The sequence below is a fragment of the Panthera onca genome, chromosome E2 (genome assembly GCF_046562875.1).
Source record: "Panthera onca isolate mPanOnc1 chromosome E2, mPanOnc1 haplotype 2, whole genome shotgun sequence".
NCBI classification, from domain to species: domain Eukaryota; kingdom Metazoa; phylum Chordata; class Mammalia; order Carnivora; family Felidae; genus Panthera; species Panthera onca.
This window is the reverse complement of record NC_138353.1, coordinates 13,705,870-13,729,954: the sequence shown is the minus strand read 5'-3', so window position 1 is coordinate 13,729,954 and position 24,085 is coordinate 13,705,870. Positions and strand designations below refer to the sequence as shown.

Here is a 24,085-nt window from a genome sequence, read left to right as displayed (position 1 = left end):
TTCAAAGTGTCAATCTCAAAGCGTTGTGTCAAGAGCCATGTGCTTTAAGGGGGCGCCTGGGTGGTTCAGTCCATTGGGCGGCCGACTACAGCTCAGATCACAATCTCTCAGTCTGTGGGTTCAAGCCCCGCTTCGGGCTCTGTCCTGAGAGCTCAGAGCCTGGAGTCTGCTTCCAATTCTGTGTCTCACTCTCTCTCTGCTCCTTCCCTGCTTGCCCTCTGTCTCTCTCTGTCTCTCTCAAAAATAACAAACAAAAAAAAAATGTTTTTTAAGAAGTTTAAAAAAAAAGAGCCATGTGCTGTTTTAGACTGCAAATGCTTTGTCAATGGTACTCTTTGTGACTGGGGCAAGCTTCATTAACCATAAAGCATTTTACAACCACCTTATGTATTTCATAAGTACGAAAGTACCTTTCAAACCATGGGTTGCTTAATTGAATGAAAAATATTTTGTAAACTAAATTATGCTGTCAACTTCAAAGTGCCTTGTTAGCAACAAAGCTTTATCATAAGTTACCAATCTTCACAGGGGTGAATCTTATTTTTTGGACTGACAAGGCTAGAAGTTGTATGTCTTTACCCATCACGTGACCACCTTCCAGCATAGCTGCAAGACCCTCCACCCTTTCTGGCCCTCAACCACCATAAGCCCAGCTCACCTAAAACATCGGGGTTCTTAAGAAGGAGTAGAATCCCAAACTAGAGAGTGGTGCTGGAGCTCTCTGTGCCAGCAAACAACAGTAAGACCGCTGTGTAGACGAGATTCTTACAGTGGAACTCACTCTCAGGATTCAGGAAATCCTGGGGAATAGCAAAAGACATTACTTTACTTAACATTTCCCCTTGCAAAGATACCCAGCTTCTGGGTCTTCTTTTCTTCTCACCCACTCCCCTGTTACTCTGTGCCAGTTTTTCTATTTTTCTTATTTCCTTTTCTCTCTATCCGAGGTCAACAATGTAGCAAAAAGTGTGGGCTTTGGAACCAAACTGCCTAGGTTCAAACTCAATCCCTACCATTCCCTGGTTGGGTGTCTTTGGATAAGGAACTTAACCTATCATGTAGTTCATCATCTGGGGTTATTTTGATACTAGGTATGTAAGTACTCAATATATGTTAGGGATTGATATTTTTTGGTTTTCATCTTTTCTGTCTCTGGGTGTCTTTGCTTTCCTTGCAGCTGCCCATCCAGGAGTGATATTGAAGATGTTTAACAACCAGTATGACACTTGCCAAACCAATCAGAATATACGTGGGCCCCTGACCAATCAGAACAGACATGGACCTCCGACCAATCAGAACAGACAGGGGCTTCCGACCAATCAGAAAAAACATGGACCCCTGACCAATCAGAATATACATGGGTGTCTGGCCAATGGAGCAGACATGGGCCTCCAACCAATTAGAACAGACAGGGGTGTCTGGCCAATCAGAACAGACATGAACCTCCGACCAATCAGAACAGACAGGGGCTTCCGACCAATCAGAATGGGAGAAGGTGGAGAAGGGTCTTGAAGACGCCCTGCAGGGGCAGTTGCTATCTCATAACAGGAATTTCAGGAGAGCCTAGGGAAGCTGAGGAGGGAATAGGGGGTGCGAAGGGGGATGGACTAGTGGCTTTCTTACCAACACATAGGAAGTAGTTCAGCATTTGAACAATGCATACATCATATCCAAACATATTAGCTCAATGGCAGTAATGTGCCCATCACCCTCTTTCCCACCTGCCCCCCATCCAGCTCGCCCTTGCCTTGTCCACAGGACCAGGAAGGAATTAATGAAGTCCTGCGGGGCCCTGGGGTCCAGCCTCTTGATGTTCTCAAGGACAAAATGTTCCATTTCTTGAATTTTGTTGTACACTCGAGTGTGGGTACCAGGAAAGTGTTTCAGGATGCCAGAAAGGAGTTCACACATCTCCAGGGAAGAAGCAAGGAGTTCCAAGAATCTGTTCTCTCTAGGCTGGTGCTACAAGGGTTGAGGCTGTACCTGCACAGCACAGCAATATCCGACAGGCTTAATTCATCCCGTAGACTTCGGAAATGTGCCTCCCAGTTGAGCACTCACACAAATACTCTCAGTGGCACGTGAACAAGTGCGTTGTTACCTCTGCTGGGATTTCTCTCACAGGCCACCCTCTCCTGAGGCCTGATTCCTACCTCCAGTTGGACTCATTGCCTCACTTAGAAGGGTGTAGAGGGTAAGTGTGTGCACAGAAAACCGATCTCGATGGCTTCTTGCCTCAGTGTTAGGAGAAAAAGCATCTTATTCCTTCCCAAGTTCCACCCACCCCAATTCCTGGCCCACCATGGAAACTTTGGCCTCACCTGGTTGTAGAAAGAGCTGGCAAAAGTGGAGAGATCATTCATTCAGTGTAGCAGCCTTAAGATTCTGAGGTCCTGGTACTTAAAGTACTGGCCAAAGATGATGGTACAGATGATGTTGGCCATGGTGGAGTGAAAGAGGAAAGTGGGATCCAGATAGGTCACAGGGTGATGGGGGTGGGTGGTGGGTGGAGGACTGCATTGTCCTTCTGGAAGGCTCTGACCTGGCTGGTGCCTTCTTAGCTTGGTTGGTTTCTTTCTCTTTCTCTTGGCCAGCCTGGCTTTCACTATGTCTCTTATCACACATCTTTCTGGGCATTTTGCACTTTGTGTCTCATGGTTTTCTTGGGTTCTGTCTTGGTGTGACCTTCTTGGTGCACCTGTGTCTTTGTCTGGTCTTGTGTTTGAGTCTTTGAGAATCAGCCCCTTCTACTCTGTTCTCTCTCTTTCTGTGTCCCGTCTGTCTTTGTGGCCCTGTCCTTGGCCTCACTGTCAGTCTTTGTTTCCCCGACTCTATTTCTCTCCTTACCTTTTTCTTTCTAAGTCTTTTCCTTATAGTTTCTACTTCTGGATTGATCTTTGTTGGTATCCTGGGTTTTTCCTCTGTCTTGCTTTCTCTGTCTGCTTTCTCCACCTCTCTGTCTCCTTCCCTGTTTTCCTCATTATTTTTCTCTTTTTCTGTCTCCTTCTCCCTTTCCCTGAACTTGTCTCTGCATCTCTCTGTCTCTGGATCTCTCTGTCCCACCCTCTGCCTGCCCCTCCAACTCCTGAGCAGTCCCCAGGGCTCACCCTGGGATTTCCTCAGTTCTTCCACCAGACACTGAGCCTCATCCTGGATTCGTTTCTCAATGCTCTGCTTCCCCATCCCAAAGTCCCTCATGGTGACCTGAGAGATTTGTTGAAGGACCTTCTAAGACTTTCCATTAGCGAAGATCATACCTGATTGGTGGGTCATGGATGGAAGATTGGGAGGACACGTGGGATGTCCCCTCCTCTTTTTCCCAAACCCACCCCTATGCCCCACTCACCTCTTCCCCTGAGGATGGGTTCAATGATGGCGATGTGCCCTCAGCCAGGGAAAGCTTAGCCTGACCCACCAGGGCCTCCCTCACTGCCTTGTACCCACACAGGTTGATGACTGGCCGTGGTCCCAGGTAGATGGTGAGGGCATCCAGTACTTCACCCGCAGCTGTGGGGGCAGGATGCAGATCTCACTCTCTCACTCCAGAGAAGAGTGAGGAAAGAGTCTCCACCCTCACACCTGGATCACATGTTCCAGCGTAACCTAACCACCACTACTCCCTCCCCACTGCATCCTTATCAGAGAAGCATGGACACTGAATGCTGTGGCATACTCCAAGCCTCGCTCATGTGCCCTTGCCCCAAATGTCCTCCTCTTTCAGCTTTTACAAGAACTCTTCCAGGTTTGAATTTTAAAAATTACAGAGAATCCTCACACATAAGCTCTAGTACCTCTCCCTTCCCACCCCAGCAGAACCAGAGCTCAAAGCCTCATGTTTATCAGAATTTTCTCTCTCTGGTTTACCTTCCCTGCATTCCTTCTTATAAGAATTCCAGAAGCTTCTCTCATGGGCCCGATCCCAGCTGGGAGAAGTCAGTCCCCAAGCTGGCCTGCGAAGTCCCCCCACAGTTTGACCCTCAAGTGCCTTCCTGCCCTTGAGCTGTCTCCTGTCCACCCACCTCCTGCATTCCACCCGCTTTCCCCATCCCATCTCACCGCCTGGAAGGACTTGAGAAAGCCCTTGGGGTTTATTTGCAAAAAGTTCCCCAGGAAGGGCAGAGGCCACAGTCCCAGAGGGACTTGACTCCAAGAAGCCGGGTGACCCCAGAGCAGCAAGGGGCTGTGACTGCCATGGTCCCGCCTATGTCTTCCTTCCATCCTGCTGTCCCTCTTAAAAGGTAGGCTGCTCTGTTGTGTGTCACCTTCTCTTTTCTGTGATCGTCGGGGCAGATGTGCCAAAAATCTACTTTAGCACAGCTCTTGGTAACTCCCCAGTGGCATCAGGGAACCCAAAGATGGCAGGTGCTGCAGAGGCCAGGAAGTTTAGCCTCTCTATTGGATCCCCAAACTGGCTTCCCATTGGCCCCTGGCTGGCCGGAGGTATCTTAGCAGGCAATGCCCTTGAACCTGGGGTACCTTCTTGAGGGAAGGGCGGTGGTGCCAGCTGGCAGAGCCTGGTGTAGGATGGTCTACTGCAAGGGTGGCTCTTGGCTGATTTTCTTAGAGGGTGGCATTGCATCATGAGGGATTGGAAATCGCTAGAAGACCGAACTGAGGCATCCTGAGATCGCTGGAAAGAAGGATTTGCTATGGGCCTCAGAAGAGAATGAGAAATGAAGAAAAAGATAAGGTCTGATGGGGGAAGCCTAGCTCCATGTTGGGCGGGTTTGAGGCTGACTGATTGAACCATTCATTCATTCATTCATTCATTCCTTAGCAAATATTTGCCTTCTTGGACCTGGTTTTGAGGCGAAGAAGTTCTCATCTTCTAGAAGGATCCCTAGTGACCTGACAATAAGTGGGTCTCATGTAAGATGGCATGGATCGCTATCTTCCCAGGGGATGTCAGGATTTGGATGTTTGTTTCAGTCTCAGGGGATTTGAAGGGGAATACCAGGGAATCCAAGGCACCAGGGGAGAATCATGCAGCTGAAGGGGCTGAGGAAGCCCTTGCATAGAGGGACGGAAGTAGGGAAATTCAGTAAGAATGGGGACAAGCAATGGTCTATAATGTGGATGAACCCCAAAATATTATGCCAAGTGAAAGAAGCCGGACACAAAAGAGCACGTATTGTATGATTCCATTTGCATGAATCACATGGAATAGGCAAATACATAAAGACCAAAAGCAGATTGGTGGTTGCCAGGAGCTGAGGGGGAGGGGGAATGGGGAGTGACTGCTAGTGGGTACGGAGTTTTCTTCCTGGGTGATGAAAATGTTTGGAACTAGAAAGTGGCGGTGGTTACACAACATTGTGAATGAGCCAATGCCACCAAATCATGCACTTTAAAACAGTTCTGGAGTGCCTGGGTGGCTCAGTTGGTTAAGCACCTGACTTTCACTCAGGTCATGCATGACCTCGAGGTCTGTGAGTTCCAGCCCCCTTCAGGTTGTGTCTCCCCCTCTCTCTGCTCCTCCCCCACTTGCATTCTCTCTCTCTCTCTCTCCCTCCCTAGCTAAGTAAATTTTTAAAAAGTGAAAACACTTAGTTTTATGTTATATGAATTTCACAGTAATTTTAAAATATATTGGAGGGGGGGTATGACTAGGTGAAGAATTTGAGGTGGAGAGCCAGGGAGAGAGTGTGAATCTTGCTCCCCCACTGCGAGCCATATGATAGGACTTCAGACAACTGATGCCATTGTCTAGCCTTTGTTTACTCATGTGTAAAATGGGCATGATCATTGTATCCGCCCCATGGGACTACTGGAAGGAGGATTCCAGGGAGGTCACGTATGCACAGATCATGGAGCGCAAACAGTTGCTAAATGGAGACTGTGGTTGTTCTGAGGAAGGGAGAAGTTCCTGGGGGAAGCCGTGGCCTGGGAGGCACAAATGCAAAGAGCATCTGAGTCAAGTCTCCCGTCTTAGCCCCCAGCTTCTATATATACACCACACTGGGAACTCTGTTAACAAAGGAAAGGAAAACACTTCCATGAGTTTATGCAAGAGCTGCAGAGTGATGGTCTGAGATGAGGCTGCAGAAAGGACTCTCCCACAGAGGCAGCAACCGAGGAGGGGGGAGACACTGGCTTGTGGTGGGTCTCTCAGCAGCAGGAAGACCCAGGGCCAGTCAAGGAACTGGCTTCTGCAGAGCTGGGAATACTTCCTGATCCTGGGATCCTTTGAGGCCCTTCTCTCAGTCCCCTCTGCGGGACCGAAAGCTGATCTGGTATACTGGGGGCACTCTTCCTATGCCACTCTCCTGGGGTGTGAGGTCGATGTCCTTGGGGGCCACAGGGCTGGCCACAGAGAAGTTCTGGAGGATGGTGGTGAAGAAGAGGAATAATTCCATGTGGGCGATGCCTTCACCAAGACAAATGCGCTTCCCTGTGAACACAGAAGATCACCAGTGTGGGCACAGAGCCGATGCACATCCCTTCCCCGGTCACATCCCAAAGCCCAGACATCTGTGTCCATCGCCAACAGATTTGTATGGGACTGGCCTTCAACCTGCAATCCAGGGTGGTGTTTTAGGGGGTCCCGAGCCCTTTGAAACCAGGGGCTAACGTTTGGGTGGAGGTGCCTTGCACGTTTTTCCAGGAGAGTTTGTAGCTTCTGTGAGATTTCCAGAGGCTTCAGTGGCCACTTGGAGAACAAACACTCACTTCAGGTTAGATGTGTGTGTGTGTGTGTGTGTGTGTGTGTGTGTGTGTGTGTCTGCCTCCACATGTGCAGGTGTGTGCACATTTCTGACAACATTTTTAATGTCCTTCATCTCTAATATGAGGAGGATGGTACTTATTTCAAAGGACTATTGTGAAGGTAAAGAAATTAATATTTGTAAAAATTCTCAGACTAGCACCTGGCCTGTACTAAGGATACTATAGGTGTAGATATTGTTTGTGTTTGTTTCTGGGTGTGTGTGGTAAGAAGTGTGTGTGGGGTGGGGGGGGAGTGTGTGTCTGGTGGGGAGTGTGTGTGCCTGTGGTGGGGAATGTATGTGTGGTGGGCAGTTTGTGTGGGAGGGAGTGTAGGGGGTGTGGGGGGGGAGTGCGGGTGTGTGTGTGGAGGAAGTGGGGGGAATGTGGAGGGCAGTTGTGTGGGGAGCGTGTGGTGTGAGAGCTGGGCAGGGGTGTGGGGAGGGGTGGGGGCAGAGAGTGTGTTGGCGGGGGAGTGGGTAGGGGGGAATGGGAGGGGAGTATGGGGGGAGAGTGTGGAGGGACTATGGGGGGGAGTGTGAAGAGGAGTTGTGTGGAGAGTGTGGAGGGCAATTGTGTGGGGAGTGTGTGGGGTGAGAGCTGGGCAGGGGTGTGGGGAGGGGTGGGTAGGGGGGAATGGGAGGGGAGTATGGGGGGGAGACTGTGTGGGGGGGAATGAGAGGTAGTGTGAAGAGGAGTTGTGTAGGAAGTGTGGACGGCAATTGTGTGGGGAGTGTGGGGGTGTGGGGGTGTGGGGAGAGGTGGGGGTGGGCAGTGTGTTGGGGGGAGTGGGTAATGAGGAAAGGGAGGGGCGGGAGGTATGTGTGGGGGTGTATGGGAGGAGTGTGTGGAGGGAATGTAGAGGGGAGTTGTGTGGGGAACATGTGGGGAGAGTATGGAGGGGAGTGTGGAGGGGAGTTGTGTGGGGAGTGTATGTGGGGGGAGAGTGTGAGGAGGATTGGGGGGCAGGGAGCGCATGGGGGGAGTGTGTGCGGTTGGGAGCATGAGGGTGTATCTGGCACTGTGTGTGTTTGTCTATATCTGGGTTGTCATTTTATCTCAGTCCTAGAGCCACGGGCTTCAAAAGTTTGGGGGAAAAACCAAACTACACTTAAAATTGTGAATGGGGCGGGGCACCTGGGTGGCTCCCTTGGTTAAGTGTCTGACTCTTGATTTTGGCTCCCAGGTCTTGATCTCTGCGTGAATATTACGGAGCCTGCTTTGGATTTTCTCTCTCCCTCTCTCTCGGCCCCTACCCTGCTCAGGAGCCCATGCTCACGTGCTATTAAAATAAATAAATGAATAAAAAGAATTGTGAATGGGTCTGCTTCCTTGGATTCTCAGAGGTGTGAGAGCCTCCAGTAGGTTATGAAGCACGGGCTTGAAGAGAAATAAACACAAAGGGAGTAGGAACCCCAGGAAGAGGCACCGAAAGCCTCCTTTACCTCAGTGGCTCTTTCTTTTTTAATGTTTACTTATTTTTGAGAGAGCTCTCTCAAAACACAGAGTGGGAGCAGGGGGGTGGGGCAGAGAGAGAGGGAGACAGAATCTGAAGCAGGCTCTCGGCTCTGAGCACAGAGCCTGACACAGGGCTCAAACTCACCAAGGATGGATCATGACCTGAGCTAAGGCCCCACACTGAACTGACCGAGCCACCCAGGCACCCCACCTCAATGGCTCTTGATCTGCAAGCTGACCACCATGGCAAGGCCATTCAGATATTTCCTAGACCAGTCAAGGTGTCAGACATTATGCCTACGTGGACATCTCTGGGGGAAATGTCTGTATCTTTTTGGCACATCACAAGTTAGGTAACATGGACTTAGAGATACTCAGAGCAGGGCTCTAGACTGGTTCTCCTGTGACTGGTTCTGTGACCCAGTTCTTTCCAGAACAGCCTGACTCCTACTGTCTCCCTCCCATCCTCTCTCCCAATCCCAATCCCTGGGACTGTCCACTGGGACACCCTTCACTATCCCGTTGGCTCTAACATCTTTCGGCTTGGTTTGTCGTTCTTTCCACTCATGGCAATCTTGCATCAGTCTTTTGCTCTGATTGACCTCCCATCAGACATTGCTCCTCTGTCTCCTTCCTCTTTTGCCCACTTTCTTCAACCTTAAGCTCCCTGTCTCTGTCCATTTGGATCTGATTCCATCTGAAACTCTCTCCCTCCTTCCCCCTCTCTCTCTCTGTCTCCTATTCTCTCTTGTTTCCCCTTCCTCACTGTATTGTCTCATTGTGCACTCAGTCTCTGTCACTTGTCCCCTGTCATTATCTCTCTCTGTGTCTGTCTTTGTCCTTCTCTCCATTTTTCTCACTCATTCTTTCTTTGTCTCTCTCTCTCTCTCCTTCCCTCTCTACATCTCTGCCTCTCTCTCTAACCTTAGAACAGGACTAGTGAATGGGATCATGGGCCCCACCCCACCATCCCACAAGTCCCCCAACTCTCACTTAAGATGAAATGAGGGAAGCCATAGCACTGGGCAGAGCCAGGGGATCTGGGTCACTGGGGTCACTGATGGAACTCAAGACTAGGGCCTTGGTTCGGGGGTCCTCCTTTCTCCCAAAGGATGAGGATTCTGGGCACTGGGGTTTTCTCAAGACGGGGCCACATAGTGCAGAACGGGGAAAGAGACAGGTCAGAGCATGTCAAGACCCACTCCTGGCTCCCAGTACCAGCAAGATAAGCCCAAACTCCCCCCAGCTTCCAAGGCCCTCTAGCTGAGATCTTCACCCTTCTCCCCTTTTAGAATCCACACTCCAGGCTCCCTGGGTTTGTTTCTCAAAAACGCGATGCTGTCTCTACCTTCAGGCTTTGACTTGCTGTTCCCTCTGCCTGGAACACTTCCTAGTGGCTGATTGATACTCACCCCTGAGGTCTTAGCTTAGAAGCCAGTGCTTCGAGGAAAGCTTTTCCTCACCGAACCACCAAGAGTAGTCAGTATTTCCTCTTTGTGTTCCCAAAGTCCCTTTCACAGCATTTATCACAGCTATGATTACTGATAATAATCATCATCACATCCATGAGCACCGACTTTGTGCCAAGCAGTTCTAAGCACATTGCAAGCATTAATTAAGTTTAATTAGGTACTATTTTGTGGTCAAATGATAAATGCCCATCTCCCCTGCTGGGCTGTAAATTTCCCAGGGCAGAGACTGTGTCCCTATGTGACTTGCCCAGTGCATCATCTTCAGCCCCCAATAAAGCACTGAGCTCAGAGTAGTGCTCACCAGCTATTTTATACCAAGGTGTATCTCTATACCAAGGCGTAGAGAGGTTAAAATACTTTCCCAAGGTCCAGCTTACCAAGATGTGCCTTTGGGATGTGGTCTTCTTTTTTTTTTTTTTTAAATGTTTATTTATTTTTGAGAGAGAGAGAGAGAGAGAGAGAGAGAGAGAGAGACAGAGTGTGAGTGAGGGAGGGGCAGAGAAAGAGAGAGGGAGACACAGAATTCGAAGCAGGCTCCAGGCTCCGAGCCGTCAGCACAGAGCCTGATGCGGGGCTCGAACCCACGAACCGTGAGATCATGACCTGAGCCGAAGTCAGCCGCTTAACCGACTGAGCCACCCAGGTGCCCCGGGATGTGGTCTTCTTAAGCCCTGTCTAGGGCTGCAGGGAAGATGAAGTGGGTTAAAGGTAAAGCAAATGGCATATAGTAGCTGCTCAATGAACCAAGATCTCTCCTGGACTGTCTCAAAGAGAGAGTGGCCTTTCACTCTGGTGTCTGGGAAAGAGAGTGCAGGCCTGGCTTACCCATGGAGAAGGGGATAAAAGCTTCATTCTTCTTCAGTGCCCCATTGGCATCCAGAAAGTGGTCAGGGTTGAAGGCATCTGGTTTTTCAAAGTAATGTGGGTCATTGAGAGCAGAGTGCAGGAGGGGATATACTTCAGTGCCCTGAGGGAGAGTCACAAGGTCAACAGATACTGCCATTCCTTTCCTCAGCCCACCCTTAAAAACAAAATAAAACAAAACAAACAGACAAACAAAAAACCAAGAGGGCCCTAGTGATAAAACCAAAAACAGGTCAAGTGCAGAGATTAAGAGAACCCAGGATGCCCATATAGGAAAAATGTGGGAGCCCAGCTGGCCTCACCTTGGGCATGAAGTACCCTCTGAAGTGAGTGTCTTTGGTGACCATGTGGGGAATGCCAATGGGGAGGAGGTCACTGAATCTCTGAATCTCATGGATGACTGCGTCAGTGTATGGCATTTTGGCTCGATCATCAAGGGATGGAAGGCGGTGTGGGCCAATCACCTGGTCAATCTCCTTGTGGACTCTCTCTGTACAGAAGAGTGGGACCAGGGAACCTCATTTTATTTTATTTTTTCCAATATATGAAATTTATTGTCAAATTGGTTTCCATACAACACCCAGTGCTCATCCCAAAAGGTGCCCTCTTCAATAACCATCACCCACCCTCCCCACCCTCCCACCCCCCATCAACCCTCAGTTTGAGGGAACCTCATTTTAAAGAGACATTTCAGCAGGGACACTGCTTTGTGTGGGCTAATGAGCCAGGAAAAACCTGTAATAAAGGATTAGGTCATTGACACCCCTCAGAGCAAACAACCCTGGAAGAGGGGGAGGCCAGGGGGGGTGGGGGCGGTGGGAAGCAAGAATTCTCACCCTTTCAAATCTATTGAATGTTATGAATTCTCTTCCCACAGGCACAGGTAAACACACACACACACACACACACACACACACACACTCACGTGCGTGCGCGCACACACACACACACACCACAATTTTGCACAGAATTTCACATTAAGAACTCAAGGCTATAAACCTGTCAAAATTCTCCCTCTAAAAAGACTGGAGAGGAGCCTGGGTGGCTCAGTCTATTAAGCAGTGAAATGTCTGACCTCGGCTCAGGTCCTAATCTCAAGGCTCATGAGTTTGAGTCCCACATCGGTCATTACAGAGCCTGCTTTGGATTTTTTGTCCCCCTGGGTCTCAGCTCCTCCCCCATTCACCCTCTCCCCTCTCCTCCTCTCTCAAAAATAAATAAACATTGAAATTTTTAAAAACAAAAAGAGTAGAAAATGACCTAATATTTATTGTGTGTGTATTGTAGATGAGACACTGTGCTAGGTGTCAGGAATATAACCATGAAATAGATCAACAGATTAACCCACAAACACCTGGATAAATGAATACATAAGCCAGTCGACTTATGAATGGAAAGAGTGACGAATGGAAGAACATTAGTGAATGGATGTGTGTATTTGTTTACCAATCAATATATGAATTATTGGGTCATTAATTAATAAATGGCCCACAGACAAATAAGTGAACCTGATTAACCAGTAAATCAATTGCATAAATGAATGGATGACTAGATCTATAGAGCAATAAGTAAATAAATAAATTAGTGAAATAACAGGTATCAAAAAGTGATGAAATAGGTATAAAAATAGATAAAATAAAATAGGTATAAAAAGGAACAAGTAGATGGAGGGACTGAATGACAGATAAATAATCAGTCATGAATTAACTGAATTAAATGCATAATAAATGGATGAAGGGTGGATTGAAAGACCGATGGAAGAATTAAGGAATGAAATCTAGTTCATAGGGCAGATGGATGCATGCATGGACAAACGAGCCAATGAATCAATGACAAGTACTTCATTCATTAATCCCTGTTTCAAAAGATCAACAATTGAATCAATTAATCCAAATAAATAATGGAAGCCTAGGTCCTTGAATCAATCATAGGTGAAAGAATCTGAGTATAAGGTAATCAATACAGGTAACAAATAAAAGGATAGATAAATGGATGGATGGGTGGGCAGAGAGAGGAGTCTGTCTTTACATGATGGGAGGACACAGTGGGAGAACACATCGAAGGATTGTTCGTATATCCACCGGCGGGGCTGCCTTAGTCAGGGGCTCATTCAAAACCTGCAGCGCTCCTGGTATATATAGGAGGTGAACACTTCCTCCCTCATTCAGGAAGGATCCCTTCCTTTTCCCACTTTTGCAGCTCCCAAAGGGGTGAGAAGCCCCCGCCCCCTGCCTCGATCGGTAGTCCCCGCCCACCCACCTGTGACATGAGGGTACTTGAGCATGAGCTGGAAACCATAGCGGAGCGTGCTGCTGGTGGTCTCCGTGCCGGCGAAGAAGAGGGAGAGCACCGTGCAGATGAGGTTCCGATGGTGGAATTCGCTGTTGGGGTCGGACTTCTCCTGAATCCGAGCGGTAGGGGGCGTGTCAGGGGAGCGGGGGCTTTGCTGCACGCTCTTGCCTGGGGGCGCCCTCCCCTGCTGCTGGGTCTCACACCCCCTGTATCTCTCTCCCTCTCTCCTCCCAACTTTCCCCTTTTTTCCTCTTCCCCTCAGTTGGTTCCTGATTCTCTCCTCCCTTTCCCATCTCCCTCCCCTATTCCCCACTCCCTTCCCACTTTCCCCACCCTTCTTCTCTTCGCCGCCATCTTTTCCTCCCTCCCTGCCCCCTCCTGTTCCCCTCCGCCAACTCCCACTTTGTCCATGCGGATCAGGTAGGCATCCATGAAGTCCCGGGGGGTGCTGGGGTCCAGGGTTTCACGGTGCTTCTCCACAGCGTCCTCAATGAAGGCTATGATTTCCTGCACGTTTTTGTAGATTTGCCTGTGTGTACCTGGAAAGTACTTCAAGAAGTTGTAGAAAAGCTCGAACACCTGCAGCAGAGAAGGGGCTGTGAGGTCCTCCTGGGGTGGAGCCACTGAGTCACAGGGAGGGGAGCCCTCCTGGGGCCTGGGTAGGGCAGAATCTCATCTTGCTCTGCCTCTCTGTTTCTGTCTCTGCCTCTCACTCACTGATTCTAAGTCTCCTTTGATCTGTTGTTCTCCCAGTTTTCTCCTTCTGTCTCTTCCTCCCTCATCCTCCCGTCCTGTTTTGGTTGCTGCCACACCTCTCTCCTTGGCGCCTCTCCTTACCCATGTGTGTCTCTTCTCACTTGTCTCTCTGCAGCTACTTTTTTCTTTTAAATCATCTCTACACCCAGTGTGGAGCTCGAACTCACGACCCTGAGATCAGGAGTCGCCTGGTCTACTGACTGAGTCAGCCAGGTGGTTGGCTCTCTGTGCTTCTATTGCCTACCTCGCCCAGTGGATCTGTTTGGCTCAGACCTCTCTGACTCTTTCCACCCCTCACATCTCCTTTGTTGCACCAAACATTGATACCGTGATGCATACACAAGATGAGCCTACTGCCTGCTTAAGACTATTTATTTTGGAACATATTTCTACTGGATTGTCTAGGATTAATGTAATACCTACCTGTTGCAAATAATTGCAAATAAAAAAAGGTGGAAACAGAGAGGGCAATGTAAAATTCTTTGTTAATTAAAAAAATTTTTTTTAAGTTTCTTTATTTCTGAGAGACACAGAGAGAGAGAGCACGCCAGCATGAGTAGGGGAGGAGCAGAGAGAGGGAGACACAGAATCCAAAGCAGGCTCCAGACTCCGAGCTGTCAGCACGGAGCCCGATGCGGGGCTCGAACACTTGAACTGAGAGATCATGACCTGAGCCAAAGCTGGACACTTAACCAATGGAGCCACCAGGCACCCCAATCTTTCTTAATTTTTAGCGATAACCATTGATAACTCTCTAGTCAATCTCGTTCTAGATTTTTCTCTCCCTGTGGTTCTCTGTGGGAAGAGAAAAGTGAAATCACCTGCTGCACCTGTTGCAAATATTCACTCTGGGCCCCATCCTAGCTTTTTGGATCAGACTGTCTAGCAGGAGGTCATGGGAGTTTGTGACTAACCATTAGGAACAGTCCTACACACAAATCTGACATACACTCCTGGTACGAACCATAATGAGGCATACTGTTCTGCAGTTTAATTTTTTAAACTTAATGTACAATCGGGGTATTTCCAGATTCGTTGAGAAAGAGAAACCACACTATTTTGTTTTAAAAGAGGAGCATATTACTTTATAATCTGGGAGATATTTTTACAAAGACCAAAAGTGGGCGGGGAAATGGGGAAAATGAAGAAATGTGGTCTCTTATTTTCACGTATCCTTGAATTTCTTCAGTTGAGGAGATTTGCCAAAGACAGAGGTGAAGATTTGCAGGAATCAGGAACAGAAGAAGAGACAGCCTGACAGTCTGAGTCCTATTCTCTCCCTCTGTCTCTGCCACTCTGCCTCTCAGAGTCTCTGATCTCTGCTCTTCCTCGTCCCTTTCGCCCTGTCCTTCTCTCTCCTCTTCCAAACCCTCATGTCTTGGTCTCTCTTGCTGACTCTCTGACTCTCCATCTCTGTCTCCTCATCCTAGGCTCCCCATCCCTGTCTCCCGTCCCTTCCGCCCTCTACTGCTCAGTGTCCCTGTCCCTCCCTGTTGTCTGTGCCCCACTTCCAGCCCAAAGCTGCATTTCTGGGACACCAAAGCAGATCACCCCTTTCCCTGTGCCCTAGACATCCACCTTACACACCAGCCTCCCACACCAGCTCCCTGACCTGGCTGGAGAAGGAGCTGAGGAGCGTGAAGGTCTGGTAGAACAAGTCCAGCAACCGCAGGAACTTGGGATCTTTGTAGCTAAAGCGTGTTCCAAAGACAATGGAGCAGATGATGTTGGCAGTCATGGAGTGGAAAAGGAAGGTGGGGTCCTGGAAGGCTCCTAGGAGGAGGAGGCACAGGTCATGGGACACGGACTCAAACAAAGGCCTTGGGAGCACTTGACCACTGCCCCATCTCCATGTGACTGCCCTCCCTGGCTCAGTGGTGACAAAGAAGCAGGAACAGGAACCGCTAACATTCACTAGCCCAGATGATGGACCAGCCAGGTCCTGTTCTAAGCACTTCATGTATTATTTTACTAAATTCCCACCACAACCCTGGGGGGAAAGTGCCGTTCTGCTATTGTCTGCAGGGTCGTCAAGCTATGGAGGCTGTGTGGTGGGTCCCTCTCAGGCCTCAGCTCTGACCCTGGGGGCAGGTAGTTAAGTCCCAGGGGCAGATGGGTGCAGGGCTGGTGTTCAGTCAATCACATGTGCAAGTTGAAAAGCTCTGCTCTCCCTGTCCCTTGTCTGTCATCCCCTCCCTTCATCTCTTCTCACCACCTCCAGGGCTCTTTGGTCTCCATGGAATCGTTCTGCACTTGACAGCCGATGTCTGTATACATCCTGACCTCCCTGGATGGGAGGGGAGCAGGGACTGTGCACCCACCCAGAAGTGTCATGGCATCAGCCTCTCTCTGCGGGTCTCACCTGTCCGTCTTCTCTTGCTCCCCTGCACACCCTTTCCTGAGCTTGTCTGTCAGTCTCATTTTCTCTACCTTGGTTTCTGTCTGCCTTGGTTTCTTTTTGCTTCTCCCGGTCTCTTCCAGTCTCTCTCTTTGTCTTCATCTCTCCATCTGTGTCTCTTTTCCCTTCCCTATCTCTCTCCATCTGAGTCGCTCTTTTTCCACCTGAGTCTGTCTTCATGGTCTGCTGCCCCTAGTCCTCTATTGCTCCCTATGTCTCTGCCTCTGCCTCTCCCTCCCAGCCTGTACATTTACGTCTCAAAATCTCTTACGAAAGGACCCTGTCATCTTTATGTCTCGTAAACACCCTTATATGGAGAATCCAAAAGTAAGTAGAAGTGCTTCTCTCTTTTTTTTAAGTCTATTTATTTATTTTGAGAGAGAAAGAGAGAGAATGAGTAGGGGAGAGGCAAAGAGAGAGGGGGAAAGAGAGAGAATCTGTGCTGTCAGCGCAGAGACGGACACAGGGCTCAAACTCACAAACCGTAAGATCATGACCTGAGCCGAAATCAAGAGTCAGATGCTTCACCAGCTGAGCCACCCAGGCCCCCCTCAGAAGTGCTTCTTTGACAGCCCATCCCAGCTGCCTGAGGGCAGGACGCCCCAGCTGCCCATCTTGCTCGCTGACAGCTTGTCAATAGTCCACTCAAGAAGAATAAAAACCCACTTTGGCATTTTCAAAGTGTCTATCGTTTTCCCCTTTCTCTCTTTGCCTGCTTTTATGTAAGTGTTATTTTTGCCCTTGCAGATACAATTCACCCATGGGTTGGTTTCCCTGAACCCAAGTAAATAGCGTGCTAATACATAACCAAGTTTATGTCCTTGAGTTACTCTCGACACTATACACCCCACATCTCTTCTGGCTCCCTGTGTTCCATTCCTACCCATCTCTGTCTGTCCCTCTGCTGGATGGTCTCTCAGGGTCATTCTCTATCTCTGCCTCTCTTTCTCTGCCCACAGATACACCTCAGTCTTTCTGTTGCCACGCACCCAGCATACCCATTCCCCGGGGACTCACCCTGGGTTTTCCGCAGTTCCTCTACCACACACTGAGACTCCTCCTGAATCCGCTCCTCTATACTCCGCTTCCCCATCCCGAAGTTCTTCATGGTGGCCAGAGAGAATCGCCGAAGGAGCTTCCAGCGTTCCCCGTTGGCAAAGATCACACCTGCAGGTGTAGGGAAGGCATGGATTGCCAAGAGGGTTGGAAGGGGACTCCGGGCCCCTCTGCGCCCCTTATCCCCCCTTCCCAGACTCACCCTCCCCAATTTCCAACTTCCATCATTCCCCTCCAGGTGCCTTTGAGGTCCTTACCATGTCCTTGGAAGATTCGTTCTACGGTAGAGACTCTCCCGCGGCCAGAGAAGGCCTCAGCTTGGTCCACCAGGGCCTCCCGTATGGCCTCTATCCCACACAGCATGACCACAGGCCTTGGCCCCAGGTACACCGTGAAGACATCCCCGTATTTCTCTCGGAGCTGTGAAGCATATCCACGCCCAAGGTTACTGTTAGCCAATGTGCACCCATGTGGCCATCCCAGTTGTTAAACCATAAACACACTCATGTATAGATTGGCAATTAGCTACTGAGTACCCCAAGACCCTCCACCCCAGGGTGCCTTCCCCTTCCCAGGACCCAGCAACTAAAGGATTAACCCATGACCCAGACAGAGTCTGCATGGTTGGTGCCCTAAGCAGTACAGGTGGTTAAATATCTCTTACTTCTGCCTATACCCTTGAGTCGAACCAAATCTCCCCAGCATTGAAACTGAAGGGTCATCCTTCCTGTGACCCAGCGTCAACCTGCTGTCTGCCTCCTGACAATGTCCCCAGGGAACTACCCTAAACCGCTTGGTAGACATGAAGAGAAAACAACGGCTTCGGGGATGATTGTGACATAACATCAGCACAGGCATTTGCAAAACTGCTCCGTGGTATTTACTGAGGCTAAACACATGTATATTCAATGACTCATTAACTTCACTCCCAGATGCAAGCCCAACCAAAATGTGTATGTAGGTTCACCAAAATACCAACAACCTGATTCGCTGAAGGTTTTTTAAAAACTTTTGTTTATGTATTTTTGAGAGAGAGACAGAGCGTGAAGAGGGGAGGAGCAGAGGGAGAAGGAGACACAGAATCTGAAGCAGATTCCAGGCTCTGAGTGGTCGGCACAGAGCCCGATGCGGGTTTGAACCCACAAACTGCGAGATCATGACCTGAGCCGAAGTCGGAAGCCTAATGGACTGAGCCACCCAGGCGCCCATTGAAGTTTTTCAAATAAAATTCTCAGCAACACTGATAGAGAATAAATATATGGCGATATAGTCATGCCATGGAATAATTATGCAGCAATGAAAAAGAACCCGTGCTACAGCCAAGACTTGAATGAACCTCACAGGTGTAGTGTTGAGCCAAATCAACCAGACACAAAAGTGTCCATATGTCCTAACTCTATTTCTATGAAGTCAAGATAGTGAGAGGGTGGTGACTGGAAGGGGACTGGAGGGTGGTTTCTGGGGACAGGACGTGTTGTTACGTACCTATATGTCAATTACATGAGTATGTCCGCTTGAGAGAATTCATTGAGCTCAACGTTTACGACTTGTGCGCTTTTAGGGGTCATGTTAAGCCTCACTAAAAATTGACTTAAAATCATGAAAAGATTAAGTTTACTGCAAAATCTCTCCCACTGATCTCTGCAGAGCCTCCTTATGGTCTCCCTACTGCCATTCCCATCCTCTTAGGATCAGTTGGCCACCCACCTCACCCCAGTCTGAAGCCAGAGTATTCCCTATGAAAATGTAAATTAATTAATACCCCTAACTGGCTCCAAACCCTCCAATGCCCCCCACTGCACTGAGGGTAAGGTCTGAGGTCTCCACCTTGATCCACATCGCCCTGCATGAGGTGGCTGCGTCACCCCTCTGCTTGTCCTCCCCCTCGCCCCTTCCCTCCTTCAGATCCAGCCTCCATGTTTTCCCCCAAACATGCCGAGCTTGCTCTCGCTTCAGTGTTCTTGCACTGACACCTGCCTCTCTACGGTGCTTTGCTCCTGCATCTTGCAGGGTGTCTGCTCACAGACACAGCGAGACTGAGCCTCTCCCCACTATTCAATCTAAAGTAGCTCCACCACTTTCTAAAATAGCACCTGGCTTTCTTTTAATCATAGCTCTTGTCTACCTAGTATTTCCTTATTTGCTTAACTTGTATGCCTTGTCCAAAGCCACATCATCAATGCGTAGAATGTTCCCAGGACACAGAAGGTGCCCTGTAAATGACTGTTGAATGAATGGATCAGAAGAGCTGCCATTTAATGAGCACTTACTATACACCAGGCTCTCTATGCAGTATGCCACCCAGTCCTCATTAATGTTATGAGACACACATTCTTACCACCATCTCATTTTAACAGAGGAGGAAACTGAGACTCAATGAGTAAGAGTTGACTCTGGAACACAAAATCCAAATCTGTCTGACTCTAGAATGATCTGGGATCATACTAGGGAATGGAGGAGGAGCGAGGCCACCTTCTCCGACCTGTCCCATCGTGACACCCCTTAGTCCATTCTCTCCCTTCCTGTCTCCAAAGATGCAATAATAATGGAGGACCATGGACCCCTAAAGAATCCTGGAGGTTGCATGGAAGAACTTTAGGGGGTCTGGAACTCTCAAAATTTTATGTAAAAATCTTTGTGGACATTTGGAAGGGAGAGAGCCCACAGCTTAACCAAATTCTCAAAGGATTTGTGATCCCCAAATCATTAGGTAGCTTTGGCCTAGGAGGGCATTGGAGATGAGGACACCTCTGTGCCAGACCCCAGCTTTCCCTCCATGAAGTCCCAGCTGTGTGACTGAGGACAAGTGTCTTCCCCAGGCTGAGCCTCACGGTCCATACCTGTGAGATAAGGATAGCACCTCACCTCCCCCGCAGGCGTGTGGTAAGCCAGACCTGATGAATTCCCACAGGGATACAGATAAATCCTAGCCATGTAAATCTGAGCAAAGAAATCAAGCCCAGCAGTTTACAGAAAAACGTGGTGCCCTGGGAGGCACTGAAGTAAAAAGTACTCGGGGCCTATGCATACCCATCCCTCCACTTGTGGGAAAATTCTCTCTCTTAAAAGCAAAGGGATGACAAACCCAAGATTCAGGAGTGTGGTGGCCTTGGGGTATGTAAGCTGGCAGTTATGTCGGTGACCCAGTTCTTCTGTTGCCAAGAGGGTGCACCGGTGTAGATTACATTATTCATAAATAAATTGATAATCACATGTAAAATCAGGCGTGGAAAGCGGTGATAAAGAGCCTGGTAAACACTCCAGTGTCAGCCATTACTGCACATTTGTTTGTGACCGTTATTGGTAAGAACCTTGTGCTTCCTCCCGTCTTCCTTCTCCTCCTGGCATCCACCTGGGCCAATCTCCGCTCTCTTTTCTTGCCAGAGGAGAAACTTACAGTTGGTGACTCTGCCCCTTCTCTCTCTTCCAGGGCTGGGCAGGCGCCCAGAGACTCCACAGGCGGTGGCAGAAGAGTATGAAATTCTATACCCATGGCTTGCGCCCAGACGCCTCCGCGTGCCCACCCACCCACTCCGGGGCCAGTGCCCACACACTTCAACTGAGCAGGGACACCTCTGACCATCTGACCACCAGCTACCATGCTTCACCTCCATGCACCTTCTTCGCCACCTTCATACACCCCACCCGAGCCTGAAAGGATGCCTTCACTCCTTCTGGGGAGTGATCCCCAGATCCAGGGGCAGGGAGACACCCTCAGAGCCCATGCATCGGCATCTCACCCTCAGGAAGGATTTGAGTAAGCCACTTCTGTCCATCTGCAGAATATTCCCCAAGAAGGCCAGAGGACGGGGGCCTGGCGGGAGGCGGCCATGGGCCTTCGGGTGGCCCCTGGCCAGCAGAAGCAGGAGTCCCGTGAGGACAGCAAGAAGGAGAACGACACTGAACTCCATGGCCAGACCCAACTGTCTTTGTCCCAACTTCAGCCTTGATTGATCTGGGCTTTTTATCCTGAGCTGGCTGCCCCACCCAGTTATGTAACTGTATTCATTCCCCGCCTCCCTTCTCATCATGTCCAGGAGTGTGAACTTGAAAGAGTGATGTGCTTTTTCAAGTATGGGACGTCCCATTCTTCCGGCTCACACAACCCTGTACATGTTGGCAGAGACCAGGTGGTAGCGATTCCAAAGTCCACAAGAGTGCACGTGCCTGGTGCACACATTGTGTATTTGCTTTGCGGCTCTGGGTGAGCATGCACGTTCGCCTTGATGTGCTCACGCTTGCGTACGTTTCCCTACGCCTGCTTGCGTCTGTGCGTGTGCTGGAAGGAGTTTATATGCAGAGTGGTGTTTGTATTCACGTGAACGTGCTGGTCTGTTTCTGTGTATGCGTCTGCATGAGGTTGCCGTATATGTTTTTGCATGTGTGGGGGCTTACATGTATTTGTGTGGATTCATTTGGGAAAGGCTGTGTGCATCTGGGTGCACGTCTCCGTGCGTGAGTCTGGGTGTGCCTGCGTTGTTTGTGCATCTCCTGGTCCCTGTCTGTGTGGGACTTTTAGGTGCCCGGTGTCTACCTCCACCCCCCTATTCCCCCCCACCCCCACCCCCAGTGACAGCCACTGATGAGAGTGATGATGACAACAGGAGGAGGGGAGAGGCAAAGAACTGGGGAGACTCAGAGAGAGAGAGAGAGAGAGAGAGAGAGAGAGAGAGAGAGGGATAGAGACGGAGGCCTGGCGGGTGCAGCTTTCAGGTCCCTCCCCACGCCCACGCCTACCCCTGGCTCTCTGATTGCTCTGAGCAGTGCCTGGCACTTCTGTCCCCGCCTCTGGCTCTGCCTTACAGTGCAGGACATTTCTCTGACCCTCTGGAACAGTCTTAGGTGACTCTATCTCTTGCCATCTCTCACTATCTTGGTGTCTCTGTTTCTGACTTTAGACTCTCAGCTCCAGTATTGCAGGGACTGGGTGCATTTTGATTGATGTCCTCTGGGCTCATGTGTGTCTCCATCATCACGCTGGGCCTTTGGGCCTCCGGCAGGCTCAGTCCAGATTTGCCCAGGATGTAAATGAATGTGGCCACATCCACCTGTCGTGCCCTGGGCCTGGCTTTCCACCTCATTCTGTCACTCTCTCCCTCAAAAGAGACCGGAGGGACATGAGGCGACGTCTATCTTGCAATGTTGGACAAACCCTTTGCAGGCTGCAGGACCCTGGCCTCAGAGGTTGAATCATACCCTTCCGATCCAGGAGAAAAGGACTGATAGTCCCAATATCTTGAATTCACGGGTGGAGCCCTAACTTCGTTGATGTGGGAGAGATGCCCCCATTTCCTGACCCAGGACCTGGCCCCTGCTGTGCTGTGTATCTGGCACTGAGCCATGGCCCCATTCGAGCCCCGGGTATCACTGAAGGAGAGCCATAAAGTGTTTTACACAGAGTAAATCACTCAATCCTCACCCTTTAAGGTAGGTACGGTTGTCATCCCCACTTTATAAATGGGGAGAGTGAGGCAGAGAGAGGTGGACAGTTTTACCGAGAGACACAACGGCAGGTTAGAGCTGCATCATTCAATATGGTAGCCACTTGCCACATGCAACTATTAAGCACTCGAAACATGGCCAGCAGAAAATGTGAAACTTAATTTTAGTTAGAATTGATACTCACTTCAGTGATTAGAAAACTTACAAGTACATTTGGAGCAACTTGGGTATGTGAACCTAGTTTTTCAGTTACAAATTTCATGAAATCTAAACACAGATTAAGTATTTCTGAAGAAAAGTCAAGGTCCCAATCAAGGTGTTGTGTAAGTGCGAAATACACACCAGATTACAAAAAAAGATATGCTGAGAGTCAGAGGCAGGACAGGGAGAAGCCAAGAAATAGACAAGGAATATAGTGTAGGGATGGAGGCAGAGGAAGGGAGGGAACAAAAGAAACAGCAAGAGAACAGAAGAGCAAGAGAGAGGCAGAGATACAGAAACATGGGGACAGAGTCTGCAGGGGGCACAAGTGGGGCTGCCAGCTGTGGAAAAGTTGGGGGTTTTGGTTGTTTGTTTAATGTTTATTTATCTATTTTGAGAGAGAAAGAGCAGGAGTAGGGGAGGGGCAGAGAGAGAGAGAGAGAGTCCCAAGCAGGCTCCGTGGTGACACAGTGCAGAGCCCGACATGGGGCTCAAACTCACGAACTGTGAGATCATGACCTGAGCCAAGATCAAGAGTCCAATGCTCACCCAACTGAGCCACCCAGGCACTCCTCTCCCTCCCCCATTTTTATTCCCCTTCCCAGGCAACCACTGATCTGCTGTTTGTTTGTCTCTAGAGATTAGCTTGCACTTTGTAAATTTTCTGTTAAGTAGAATCATATGGTATACACTCTCTTTTGCCTACCTTCTTTCCACCAGGTATTCATTATTTTGCATTCTGGGTAAACTGAATAGTGGCCTCTCAAATATGTCCTTGTCCTAATCCCCATATCCTGTGAGTGTTACCTAAAATGGTAGAAGAGATTTTGGAGATGGGATTAAATGAAGGATTGTCAAATGGGGAGATTATCCTGGACTATATAAATAGGCCAATGTTGCAATCACTTGGCCAATGATAAGGATGCCAAATTACGTGAAAATGTGTTCAACATCATTCATCATCAGGGAAATGCCAGTCAAAACCACAATGAGACATCACTTCACACCTGTTAGAATGGCTGTTATTAAAAAGACAAGAAACATAGGTGTTGGCGAGGATGTGGAGAAAAGGGAACGCTCGTGCACTGTTGGTGGGATTGTAAGCTGGTGCAGCCACTGTGGAAAATAGTAGGTAGGTCCCTCCAAAAATTACAAATAGAAATTCCCCGGGCACCTGGTTGGCTCAGTTGGTTGAGCATCTAACTCTTGATTTCGGCTCAGGTCATGATCCCAGGGTTATGGGATCGAGCCCTGTGTTGGGCTCCGCTCTGGGCAAGGAGCCTGCTTGGGACTCTCTCTCTCCCTCTGCCTCTCCCCGCCAACCCCCCCCCCCCCCCGCCTTCGCCTCACATAGATAGATACATAGATACATACGTAGACAGATGATAGACAGATACATAGATAGATGAACCATAGGGTCCAGCAATTGCAATTCTGGGCATTT

General features: G+C 49.3%; 1 protein-coding gene and 1 pseudogene across 1 annotated transcript; both read right to left on the bottom strand.

Annotated features, from left to right (window-relative positions):
• Window positions 1-2,363: 2,363 nt before the first annotated feature.
• LOC145713217 (cytochrome P450 2B1-like) lies at window positions 2,364-5,060 on the bottom strand (annotated as a pseudogene).
• Window positions 5,061-5,124: 64 nt separating this feature from the next.
• Window positions 5,125-21,044, bottom strand: LOC132675325 (cytochrome P450 2B11-like). Its single transcript, XM_078438408.2, has 9 exons — window positions 20,739-21,044; window positions 17,256-17,418; window positions 16,960-17,109; window positions 15,157-15,317; window positions 13,191-13,367; window positions 12,756-12,897; window positions 10,799-10,986; window positions 10,458-10,599; window positions 5,125-6,391 (listed from the first exon to the last, which is right to left on the bottom strand). The coding sequence occupies exons 1-9, from the start codon at window positions 21,027-21,029 to the stop codon at window positions 6,201-6,203; spliced, it is 1,605 nt and encodes a 534-aa protein (XP_078294534.2). The 5' UTR covers window positions 21,030-21,044; the 3' UTR covers window positions 5,125-6,200.
• Window positions 21,045-24,085: the final 3,041 nt, after the last annotated feature.

What these genes read in the sequence shown, in the direction of transcription:
- LOC132675325 (XM_078438408.2), bottom strand. Translation starts at nt 21,029, where the DNA reads ATGATGAGAAGGGAGGCGGGGAATGAATACAGTTACATAACTGGGTGG. An exon ending in ACGAATCTTCCAAGGACATG is followed by an intron (nt 17,110 to 17,255) that starts GTAAGGACCTCA and finishes CTACACCTGCAG; the next exon opens with GTGTGATCTTTGCCAACGGG. An exon ending in GGAACTGCGGAAAACCCAGG is followed by an intron (nt 15,318 to 16,959) that starts GTGAGTCCCCGG and finishes TCCTCCTCCTAG; the next exon opens with GAGCCTTCCAGGACCCCACC.